Genomic DNA, 12,061 nt, shown 5'->3' with positions numbered 1-12,061 from the left:
ATTTGCTTTTACGCTGCTGCTACTATCTGTTTATTATCTATGCATAGTCACTTTAACTCTACCCACATGTATATATTACCTCAATTACCTCGACTAACCTGTGCCCCCGCACATTTACTCTGTACCGGTACCCCCCTGTATATAGCCTCCCTACTGTTCTTTTATTTTACTGCTGCTCTTTAATTATTTGTTATTTTTTACTTATCTATTTTTTACTTAACACTTATTTTTCTTAAAACTGCATTGTTGGTTAAGGGCTTGTAAGTAAGCATTTCACTGTAAGGTCTACACCTGTTGTATTCAGCACATGTGGCAAATACATTTTGATTTATTCCATATACAGTGATTCGCATTGTGGCCGCCAACAGAATGGGTGGAGTAAAAGGCCAGCAACACTCTGTATTATTCAGAGCCCCATGAAATTACACCATATACACATTCTACAGACTCTACTGAGTATTCCCTACAATATTTTTACTGCTGCACCCAGAAGTTTTTACTCTATAAACCAATATGTATTCCAACAGTGATTCGCATTGGAGGAATTTATTTGACCTGACATGTTTTAAAACCCACTCTTAATGCAAATGTCACTTAAATATGAACATAAATGAATCATTGTTAATGTTTAGACAATTATCTTTCATATATCATGAATACAGGTTATTGACACTTTTCTACTATTATGTTGGGGACTTTTATTTGGAAAATTGCCCAAATTTCGTGACCCGGAAGTACTTTATTATGTTGCTGATGGAATTTCCTTCCAAACATGGTTCGTAGATTGATGTAGTCTCGTTAGACACGCCGCAATTGTGTAATTATCCGACCTTCTTGGTCTAATCTTGATTGTTTAGGCTCATACCGAGTACAACAATGTTTGCAGTCAGGAGTGCATTGCGCCTGGGCTCAAGAATCAGTAAGGTTTCAAGACGAGGATGCGCTGCTGGTCTTCCAGTGGATGATGTCGTCAACGGGCTTACTGAGGAGCAAATACAGGTAAACTAGGTGAAAGTTCACTGAATTAGCTAACAGAGTAAAATACAGCTGATATTATAATAGCAACATGATTTTTTTTTATAAAGGAATAAAACAAGGTTGTCAAGGATGAATATAGTGTTAGAGGCCAACATGACTGACTGATAGCCTACTGTATCTAGCTAGCGAACATTTACTAGTTAACGTTATGGCATAACGTTTGTGGCGAGCTAGCAGCTTGTTAGCGATATGTGCTGTCCTGACCTCGAGACGCTACTTAATGTGTTTTAACTCACCAACCAGCATAGGCTAACAGAAGTTGGTTAGCTCACTAGTCGGTTCAGAGCAAACATGTACACGGTGCAATGCTTTCAGACCTCTGTGTAGCTGCGTGCAGGTATGTTCCTAGAAAAAGGTTACATGGATAGGGACAGTTAACATTAGCGATTGGTGTGGACAAGGGGTGGGTTTCTTGGGCAGTTTTTGATTGGTTGAAAATTCGTGACGCTGTTTCCTCAGGGAAGAAACCACTGTTTGTTTTTTGTTTTTATATCAAATCAAATCAAATCAAATTTTATTGGTCACATGCGCCGAATACAACAGGTGCAGACATTACAGTGAAATGCTTACTTACAGCCCTTAACCAACAGTGCATTTATGTTAAACAAAAAAAGTAAGAATAAAACAACAACAAAAAAGTGTTGAGAAAAAAAGAGCAGAAGTAAAATAAAGTGACAGTAGGGAGGCTATATATACAGGGGGGTACCGTTGCAGAGTCAATGTGCGGGGGCACCGGCTAGTTGAGGTAGTTGAGGTAATATGTACATGTGGGTAGAGTTAAAGTGACTATGCATAAATACTTAACAGAGTAGCAGCAGCGTAAAAAGGATGGGGTGGGGGGGCAGTGCAAATAGTCCGGGTAGCCATGATTAGCTGTTCAGGAGTCTTATGGCTTGGGGGTAGAAGCTGTTGAGAAGTCTTTTGGACCTAGACTTGGCACTCCGGTACCGCTTGCCGTGCGGTAGCAGAGAGAACAGTCTATGACTAGGGTGGCTGGAGTCTTTGACAATTTTGAGGGCCTTCCTCTGACACCGCCTGTTATAGAGGTCCTGGATGGCAGGAAGCTTTGCCCCAGTGATGTACTGGGCCGTACGCACTACCCTCTGTAGTGCCTTGCGGTCAGAGGCCAAGCAGTTGCCATACCAGGCGGTGATGCAACCAGTCAGGATGCTCTCGATGGTGCAGCTGTAGAATTTTTTGAGGATCTGAGGACCCATGCCAAATCTTTTTAGTCTCCTGAGGGGGAATAGGCTTTGTCGTGCCCTCTTCACGACTGTCTTGGTGTGTTTGGACCATGATAGTTCGTTGGTGATGTGGACACCAAGGAACTTGAAGCTCTCAACCTGTTCCACTACAGCCCGTCGATGAGAATGGGGGCGTGCTCAGTCCTCTTTTTTTTCCTGTAGTCCACAATCATCTCCTTTGTCTTGGTCACGTTGAGGGAGAGGTTGTTGTCCTGGCACCACACGGCCAGATCTCTGACCTCCTCCCTATAGGCTGTCTCATCGTTGTCGGTGATCAGGCCTACCACTGTTGTGTCGTCGGCAAACTTAATGATGGTGTTGGAGTCGTGCCTGGCCATGCAGTCATGGGTGAACAGAGAGTACAGGAGGGGACTGAGCACACACCCCTGAGGGGCCCCCGTGTTGGGGATCAGTGTGGCAGATGTGTTGTTACCTACCCTTACCACCTGGGGGCGGCCCATCAGGAAGTCCAGGATCCAGTTGCAGAGGGAGGTGTTTAGTCCCAGGATCCTTAGCTTAGTGGTGAGTTTAGAGGGCACTATGGTGTTGAATGCTGAGCTGTAGTCAATGAATAGCATTCTCACGTAGGTGTTCCTCTTGTCCAGGTGGGAAAGGGCAGTGTGGAGTGCGATAGAGATTGCATCATCTGTGGATCTGTTGGGGCGGTATGCAAATTGGAGTGGGTCTAGGGTTTCTGGGATTATGCTGTTGATGTGAGCCATGACCAGTCTTTCAAAGCACTTCATGGCTACAGACGTCAGTGCTACGGGTCGGTAGTCATTTAGGCAGGTTATCTTAGAGTTCTTGGGCACGGGACTATGGTGGTCTGCTTGAAACATGTTGGTATTACAGACTCAGTCAGGGACATGTTGAAAATGTCAGTGAAGACACTTGCCAGTTGGTCAGCACATGCTCGGAGTACACGTCCTGGTAATCCGTCTGGCCCTGCGGCCTTGTGAATGTTGACCTGCTTAAAAGTCTTACTCACATCGGCTACGGAGAGCGTGATCACATAGTCATCCGGAACAGCTGGTGCTCTCATGCATGCTTCAGTGTTGCTTGCCTCAAGCGAGCATAGAAGTGGTTTAGCTCGTCTGGTAGGCTTGTGTCACTGGGCAGCTCGCGGCTGTGCTTCCCTTTGTAGTCTGTAATAGTTTTCAAGCCCTGCCACATCCGACGAGCGTCAGAGCCAGTGTAGTATGATTCAATCTTAGACCTGTATTGACTCTTTGCCTGTTTGATGGTTCGTCGGAGGTCATAGCGGGATTTCTTATAAGCGTCCGGGTTAGAGTCCCGTTCCTTGACAGCGGCAGCTCTACCCTTTAGCTCAGTGCGGATGTTTCCTGTAATCCATGGCTTCAGGTTGGGGTATGTACGTACGGTCACTGTGGGGACGACATCATCGATGCACTTATTGATGAAGCCAGTGACTGATGTGGTGTACTCCTCAATGCTGTCTGAAGAATCCCGAACATGTTCCAGTCTGTGCTAGCAAAACAGTCCTGTAGCTTAGCATCTGCGTCATCTGACCACTTTTTTATTAACCGAATCACTGGTGCTTCCTGCTTCAGTTTTTGCTTATAAGCAGGAATCAGGAGGATAGAGTTATGGTCAGATTTGCCAAATGGAGGGCGAGGGAGAGCTTTGTATGCGTCTCTGTGTGTGGAGTAAAGGTGGTCTAGAGTTTTTTTTCCCTCTGGTTGCACATTTAACATGCTGGTAGAAATTATGTAGAACGGATTTAAGTTTCCCTGCATTAAAGTCCCCGGCCACTAGGAGCGCTGCATCTGGATGAGCGTTTTCCTGTTGATTAATGGCCTTGTACAACTCATTCAGTGCAATCTTAATGCCAGCATTGGTTTGTGGTGGTAAATAGACAGCTATGAAAAATATAGATGAAAACTCTCTTGGTAAATAGTGTGGTCTACAGCTTATCATAAGATACTCTACCTCAGGCGAGCAAAACCTCGAGACTTCCTTAGTAGTCAGTTGCACAACTGAATGCATTCAACCGAAATGTGTCTTTCGCATTTCCCCTCAAAATGAATCAAAATGTATATAGCTAGGTTGATACCAAACAGTGTTGCCAGGTTAAGCTACAATTTCTAACAGAATGACCTCGGAAAACCCGCCCACAAGGCCTGAAAACTAGCACAATTTTTTTTTATCGTAGCGAGAAAGGAGTTGTCACATTTATCAATGAAACCCTTTTTCCATAAAGTTATCGAGCAAATTAAGAAGGCATATCTATGTCATTTTTAACAAGAAGAAGAAGCAAAATTCGGTTTTCCATCAAAATAATAATTATTGCAAGTTTAAGAATATGTCGCAAGAGGAGTTATATATTGCCCTTATTAAACTCTCCAGATCATTTTTCCATCAATGGATGTTGATTTAACTTGTTATGACTGCTATGATTAAACAATAAGGCCCTAGGAGGTGTGGTTTATGGCCAATATACCACGGCTAAGGGCTGTTCTTTGGACATAGTTCTTAGCGTGGTACATTGGCCATGTAACACAAACCCATGAGGAGCCTTATTGCTATTATAAACTGGTTATCAATGTAATTAGAATAGTAAAACGTTTTATTTTGTTTTGTCATTCTCATGGTACACAGTCAGATATACCATGTCTTTCAACCAATCAGCATTCAGGGCTCAAACCATCCAGTTTATAATTGTAAATAAATCCTGTTTGTGCATAACTGTAGATAAATCCGACAGGAGCGTTTTAGTGATGAAAGTTGGACAGAGGATCTTAATCTCTGTTTAAGAAACACTTGGACGAACTTCCAAAAACGAATGTTAGGCTATTTTCTGGCAATTGTGCCTTCACTATGTGCCAGATGTTAAGACTACAAACCCGTTATAAATTGTCTATTTGTGAGATTGACTTGTTATTTCAATAGGCTACTGACTAAAATCTGGGTTTATAATTGCAATTCAACTTTGCCATGGTTTGCTGCGCTAGATTCAGGTAGCCTAAAGGCCAACATCTAATTTCAGGGAAAAGTCCACAATTCAACTGACATTAAATGTGGAGAATGATACATTCGTGATAGCGCTGTGACCATGATCACAATTGAAAACGTCCAATTTAATTAACTAAACATGGCCATTAACAATTGCATAATAACACAAGGCTACAACAAAAAAAACGGAGTTATAGGCTATTTATTACATCTGTTTGCCAGCTACACAAGAGGCACAAATTGATTTGCAATGACTCCAGTAATATCGTCATTTCAACATATTTATTGTACTATGTCAAATGGTAAGCAACAGTAGCCTACAATGGCATATAAATTATTAGCCTACTTGATGGCCAACAGATGCAAATGTAGCGTATCATTCTCCACATTTCATGTCATTTTTATTGTGGACCTTTTCCCCATAACAGAAGCACGCAAGGGAGTTCATAACTTCCATTTCAAATTTCAACTTGCAGAGTGCTCCAGACCTTAGAACTCAGCATGAGTAAAACCCTTCGCTTGCTACGGTTTTCCATGAGAAAAGTTGACATTTGAATGCAGTTTACTTTAAACCACCTCTGAGCGAATTTATCTAAAGAGCTCTAGTGTGCCAAAAGTCATTTTCCAATGCTTTGTCGCCGTTATATTAGTTCTAGCACGTCAATATGTTTTATGGAAAAGGGGTGTCTCCATAATGACCAATCTAAATAGCCTACCTACAACTGGTAAAAAGACATGCGTGCTCTGCTTTGTCTCCTTGACTCAGCTGCCTCTGATGCAGCACTCTCTACCAGTGCTCTCAACGCACACACACCCCTCTGGCCCTCCCCACCATTCACTCACTCACTCACTCACTCACTCACTCACTCACTCACAACCTGCTCACTGCCTGATAGTCAGCAGCAGCTGGTTACAGTTAAATATACAGTACCAGTCAAAAGTTTGGATACACCTACTCATTCAAGGGTGTTTCTTTATTTTTACTATTTTCTACATTGTAGAATAATAGTGAAGACATCACAACTATGAAATAACACATGTGGAATCATGTAGTAACCAAAAAAGTGTTAAACAAATCAAATATTTTATATTTGAGATTTTTCAAAGTAGCCACCCTTTTCCTTGATGACAGCTTTGCACACTCTTGGTATTCTCTCAACCAGCTTCACCTGGAATGCTTTTCCAACAGTCTTGAAGGAGTTTCCACATATGCTGAGCACTTGTTGGCTGCTTTTCCTACACTCTGTGGTCCAACTCATCCCAAACCATCTCAATTGGGTTGAGGTCGGGTGATTGTGGAGGCCAGATCATCTGATGCAGCACTCCACCACTCTCCTTCTTGGTCAAATAGCCCTTACACAGTCTGGAGGTGTGTTGGGTCACTGTCCTGTTGAAAAACAAATGATAGTCCCACTAAGCGCAATCCAGATGGGATGGCGTATCACTGCAGAATGCTGTGGTAGCCATGCTGGTTAAGTGTGTCTTGAATTCTAAATAAATCACTGACAGTGTCACCAGCAAAGCATCCCCACACCATCACACCTCCTCCTCCATGCTTCACGGTGGGAACCACACATGCAGAGATCATCCGTTCACCTACTCTGCGTCTCACAAAGACACAGCGGTTGGAACCAAAAATCTCAAATGTGGACTTATCAGACCAAAGGATCGATTTCCACCGGTCTAATGTCCATTGCTTGTGTTTCTTGGCCCAAGCAAGTCTCTTCTTCTTATTGGTGTCCTTTAGTAGTGGTTTCTTTGCAGCAATTCAACCATGAAGGCCTGATTCACGTAGTCTCCTCTGAACAGTTGGTGATGTGTCTGTTACTAGAACTCTGTGAAGCATTTATTTGGGCTGCAATTTCTGAGGCTGGTAACTCTAATGAACTTATCCTCTGCAGCTGAGATGACTCTGGGTCTTCCTTTCCTGTGGCGGTCCTCATGAGAGTCAGTTTCATCATAGCGCTTGGTTTTTGCGACTGCACTTGAAGAAACTTTCAAAGTTCTTGAAATTTTCCGGGTTGACGGACCTTCATGTCTTAAAGTAATGACACCTGTTAATTGAAATGCATTCCAGGTGACTACCTCATGAAGGTGGTTGAGAGAATGCCAAGAGTGCGCAAAGCTGTCATCAAGGCAAAGGGTGGCTACTTTGAAGAATCTCAAATATAAAATATATTTTGTTTTGTTTAACACTTTTTTGGTTACTACATGATTCCATATGTGTTATTTAATAGTTTTGATGTCTTCACTATTATTCTACAACATAGAAAAGTAAAAATAAAGAAAAACCCTGGAATGAGTAGCTGTGTCCAAACTTTTGACTGGTACTGTATATATTTTAAGAGAAATGCCAAGGCAGCCGCGGTGCAATTTAGAAGTAGCCCAAAAACCTGCCACCAATACATTTTCACCCACAACATCGTTTTCAAAGTAACCCAATTTGCGGGAAAACCGCAAACATGGCATGTGAGCAGAGTTGAGCAGTTGGAAATCCTGCTCACTGCTCACAATTTAGCCTAACCAACACCCATCTATTTTTGTGACTACCTGGACCTACACATTGGTTTTTAAGTATTGAAACCAAACCATATGGATTTGAATAAAAAGTATTTGAATAAACTTTAAAAGGTGAGTATAAGAAGTGAACAATTTCAAATTGGCTACATGTCATAATAAACAGCATATAAACACTCAAAATAGGTCAGGAGCCAGACAGGGAGCCTAAGAAGGAATGAAAATGAATTATTTAGGCTATATTATTTCAAGGCTATAGCCTACAAATAAATATATTGTGAAGGATTTGCGAGTGCGACACAATAGGCTGGTTGGGACATAAAACGTGCAGCATTTAAACAACATTTTGTTTCATTAAATCATTATAGTCTATATATTGTGCATATAGGCTGTGACTTACTTAGAATTAAATACAAATTAAACGAAAATTGACTTATTACTACCTTTTGAATTCATTTTTAGAAACGAGTTTGGCCAGTCTATGGCTTCAGGCTCAAGCGATAGTGCCTGGAGAGCAGGCCAGCAGCGGAGAATATCACATTTACATTTACATTTAAGTCATTTAGCAGACGCTCTTATCCAGAGCGACTTACAGTTAGTGCATACATTTTTATTTTTATTTTTTATTTTTCATACCCCCCTTGGGAATCGAACCCACAACCCTGGCGTTGCAAACGCCATGCTCTACAAACTGAGCTACATCCCCTGCCGGCCATTCCCTCCCCTCCCCTAGACGACGCTGGGCCAATTGTGCGCCGCCCCATGGGTCTCCCGGTCACGGCCGGCTACGACAGAGCCTGGATTCGAACCAGGATCTCTAGTGGCACAGCTAGCACTGCGATGCAGTGCCTTAGACCACTGCGCCACTCGGGAGACTTATATCCTCTCCACACTTGCAGAGTCACTGGGGATGCTAAACACCCTTTTGGCCACTCTTGCCATAATGGGCTTTTTGTCTTCTTCATATATATATACAGTGGGGGAAAAAAGTATTTAGTCAGCCACCAATTGTGCAAGTTCTCCCACTTAAAAAGATGAGAGAGGCCTGTAATTTTCATCATAGGTACACGTCAACTATGACAGACAAAATGAGAAAAAAAATCCAGAAAATCACATTGTAGGATTTTTAATGAATTTATTTGCAAATTATGGTGGAAAATAAGTATTTGGTCAATAACAAAAGTTTCTCAATAGTTTGTTATATACCCTTTGTTGGCAATGACACAGGTCAAACGTTTTCTGTAAGTCTTCACAAGGTTTTCACACACTGTTGCTGGTATTTTGGCCCATTCCTCCATGCAGATCTCCTCTAGAGCAGTGATGTTTTGGGGCTGTCGCTGGGCAACACAGACTTTCAACTCCCTCCAAAGATTTTCTATGGGGTTGAGATCTGGAGACTGGCTAGGCCACTCCAGGACCTTGAAATGCTTCTCCGTTGCCCGGGCGGTGTGTTTGGGATCATTGTCATGCTGAAAGACCCAGCCACGTTTCATCTTCAATGCCCTTGCTGATGGAAGGAGGTTTTCACTCAAAATCTCACGATACATGGCCCCATTCATTCTTTCCTTTACACGGATCAGTCGTCCTGGTCCCTTTGCAGAAAAACAGCACCAAAGCATGATGTTTCCACCCCCATGCTTCACAGTAGGTATGGTGTTCTTTGGATGCAACTCAGCATTCTTTGTCCTCCAAAGACGACCGAGGTTGAGTTTTTACCAAAAGTTCTATTTTGGTTTCATCTGACCATATGACATTCTCCCAATCCTCTTCTGGATCATCCAAATGCACTCTAGCAAACTTCAGACGGGCCTGGACATGTACTGGCTTAAGCAGGGGGACACGTCTGGCACTGCAGGATTTGAGTCCCTGGCGGCGTAGTGTGTTACTGATGGTAGGCTTTGTTACTTTGGTCCCAGCTCTCTGCAGGTCATTCACTAGGTCCCCCCATGTGGTTCTGGGATTTTTGCTCACCGTTCTTGTGATCATTGCTAGAAATCTTGCTTGTTTGTAGGTGACCAAATACTTATTTTCCACCAAAATTTGCAAATAAAATCATTAAAAATCCTACAATGTGATTTTCTGGAAAAAAAAATCTCAATTTGTCTGTCATAGTTGACTTGTACCTATGATGAAAATTACAGGCCTCTCTCATCTTTTTAAGTGGGAGAACTTGCACAATTGGTGGCTGACTAAATACTTTTTTCCCCCACTGTATATGTATGTGTATGTATGTACAGTATATGTATGTATTAGGGCTGTCAAAAATAGCGCGTTAACGACGTTAATTAGTTGTTTGCTGTTAATTACGTCAATTTTTTTAACGCATTTCACGCATGCGCAGTGTGACAAATTATTCAGGTCAGGAAAGTGGTTGGGAGCTAGAGGCGAGATGGAGCAAGGTGAGCAAAGTGGGCCTATTGACGGATTCAAATATAAAAAGAATGATGATGGTACAGTTAACAAGTACAAGGTTATTTGCAAGATTTGTAAGAAGGAGTTTCAATTTCACCGGAGCTGTTCAAGCTTGAAGTACCATGTCAACGCCAAACATGCGTTTGCTGGGCCGTCAGATTCAGCAAGTGGTTTGCGCCAGACCACGCTGAATGTTTGCAGGCAATTAACAAAATCAACCTCAGATAATTTGACCAACACAATAGCAAAATGGATTGCAAAGGATTGTAGACCCATTAGCATTGTAGAAGACTCAGGTTTCCTTGATGTTTTGCAAGTGGCGTCTCAAGACTCATTCTATAAGCCACCGTCAAGAGCCACAGCCAAAGACAAATATTATGGTGTGTAGTATGTTTCAGCTTGATTTAAAACACCATTATTTGGCTGTGTTAATAAACAGACATAATATGAAAATTATGTATCTGTGTCCTGTTATTTATCTTTTGGTATGCATTTCAGAAAAAAAATGGTTAGGATTCAGGTGTAATTGCAAATAGTGATTAATCATGATTAATCCACTGAAAATTCTGATTAATTTGATTAAAAATTTTAATCATTTGACAGCCCTAGTATGTATATATACACTGCTCAAAAAAATAAAGGGAACACTTAAACAACACAATGTAACTCCAAGTCAATCACACTTCTGTGAAATCAAACTGTCCACTTAGGAAGCAACACTGATTGACAATACATTTCACATGCTGTTGTGCAAATGGAATAGACAACAGGTGGAAATTATAGGCAATTAGCAAGACACCCCCAATAAAGGACTGGTTTTGCAGGTGGTGACCACAGACCACTTCTCAGTTCCTATGCTTCCTGGCTGATGTTTTGGTCACTTTTGAATGCTGGCGGTGCTTTCACTCTAGTGGTAGCATGAGACGGAGTCTACAACCCACACAAGTGGCTCAGGGGTGGTGGGGTTGGAAAATAATAAAGGGAAATATATATTTTTAAAGGATATGTATATGTATTTATATGTATGTATGTGTACAGTGGGGGAAAAAAAGTATTTAGTCAGCCACCAATTGTGCAAGTTCTCCCACTTAAAAAAGATGAGAGGCCTGTAATTTTCATCATAGGTACACGTCAACTATGACAGACAAATTGAGGAAAAAAAATCCGGAAAATCACATTGTAGGATTTTTTATGAATTGATTTGCAAATTATGGTGGAAAATAAGTATTTGGTCACCTACAAACAAGCAAGATTTCTGGCTCTCACAGACCTGTAACTTCTTCTTTAAGAGGCTCCTCTGTCCTCCACTCGTTACCTGTATTAATGGCACCTGTTTGAACTTGTTATCAGCATAAAAGACACCTGTCCACAACCTCAAAATGTCACACTCCAAACTCCACTATGGCCAAGACCAAAGAGCTGTCAAAGGACACCAGAAACAAAATTGTAGACCTGCACCAGGCTGGGAAGACTGAATATGCAATAGGTAAGCAGCTTGGTTTGAATAAATCAACTGTGGGAGCAATTATTAGGAAATGGAAGATATACAAGACCACTGATAATCTCTCTCGATCTGGGGCTCCACGCAAGATCTCACCCCGTGGGGTCAAAATTATCACAAGAACGGTGAGCAAAAATCCCAGAACCACACGGGGGGACCTAGTGAATGACCTGCAGAGAGCTGGGACCAAAGTAACAAAGCCTACCATCAGTAACACACTACGCCGCCAGGGACTCAAATCCTGCAGTGCCAGACGTGCCCCCCTGCTTAAACCAGTACATGTCCAGGCCCGTCTGAAGTTTGCTAGAGTGCATTTGGATGATCCAGAAGAGGATTGGGAGAATATCATATGGTCAGATGAAACCAAAATATAACT

At 42.1% G+C, this 12,061-nt stretch overlaps 1 protein-coding gene across 2 annotated transcripts in view; it reads left to right on the top strand.

Annotated features, from left to right (window-relative positions):
* Positions 1–462: 462 nt before the first annotated feature.
* Positions 463–12,061, top strand: part of LOC121545167 (isovaleryl-CoA dehydrogenase, mitochondrial) — a 28,199-nt gene continuing 16,600 nt past the window's right edge. The window contains exon 1 of one of the 2 annotated variants that reach the window (XM_041855611.2): positions 463–999. In XM_041855611.2, coding sequence (XP_041711545.2) covers positions 877–999 — 123 coding nt within the window. In that variant the 5' untranslated portion in view covers positions 463–876. The remainder of the gene's footprint in view (positions 1,000–12,061) is intronic. The other variant, XM_041855610.2, reaches the window with a different exon arrangement.

This window comes from Coregonus clupeaformis, chromosome 29, assembly GCF_020615455.1.
Source record: "Coregonus clupeaformis isolate EN_2021a chromosome 29, ASM2061545v1, whole genome shotgun sequence".
In the NCBI taxonomy this organism is placed as follows: Eukaryota; Metazoa; Chordata; class Actinopteri; order Salmoniformes; family Salmonidae; genus Coregonus; species Coregonus clupeaformis.
The sequence above is the reverse complement of the archived record's forward strand: the minus strand, read 5'-3'. Positions and strand labels throughout refer to the sequence as shown.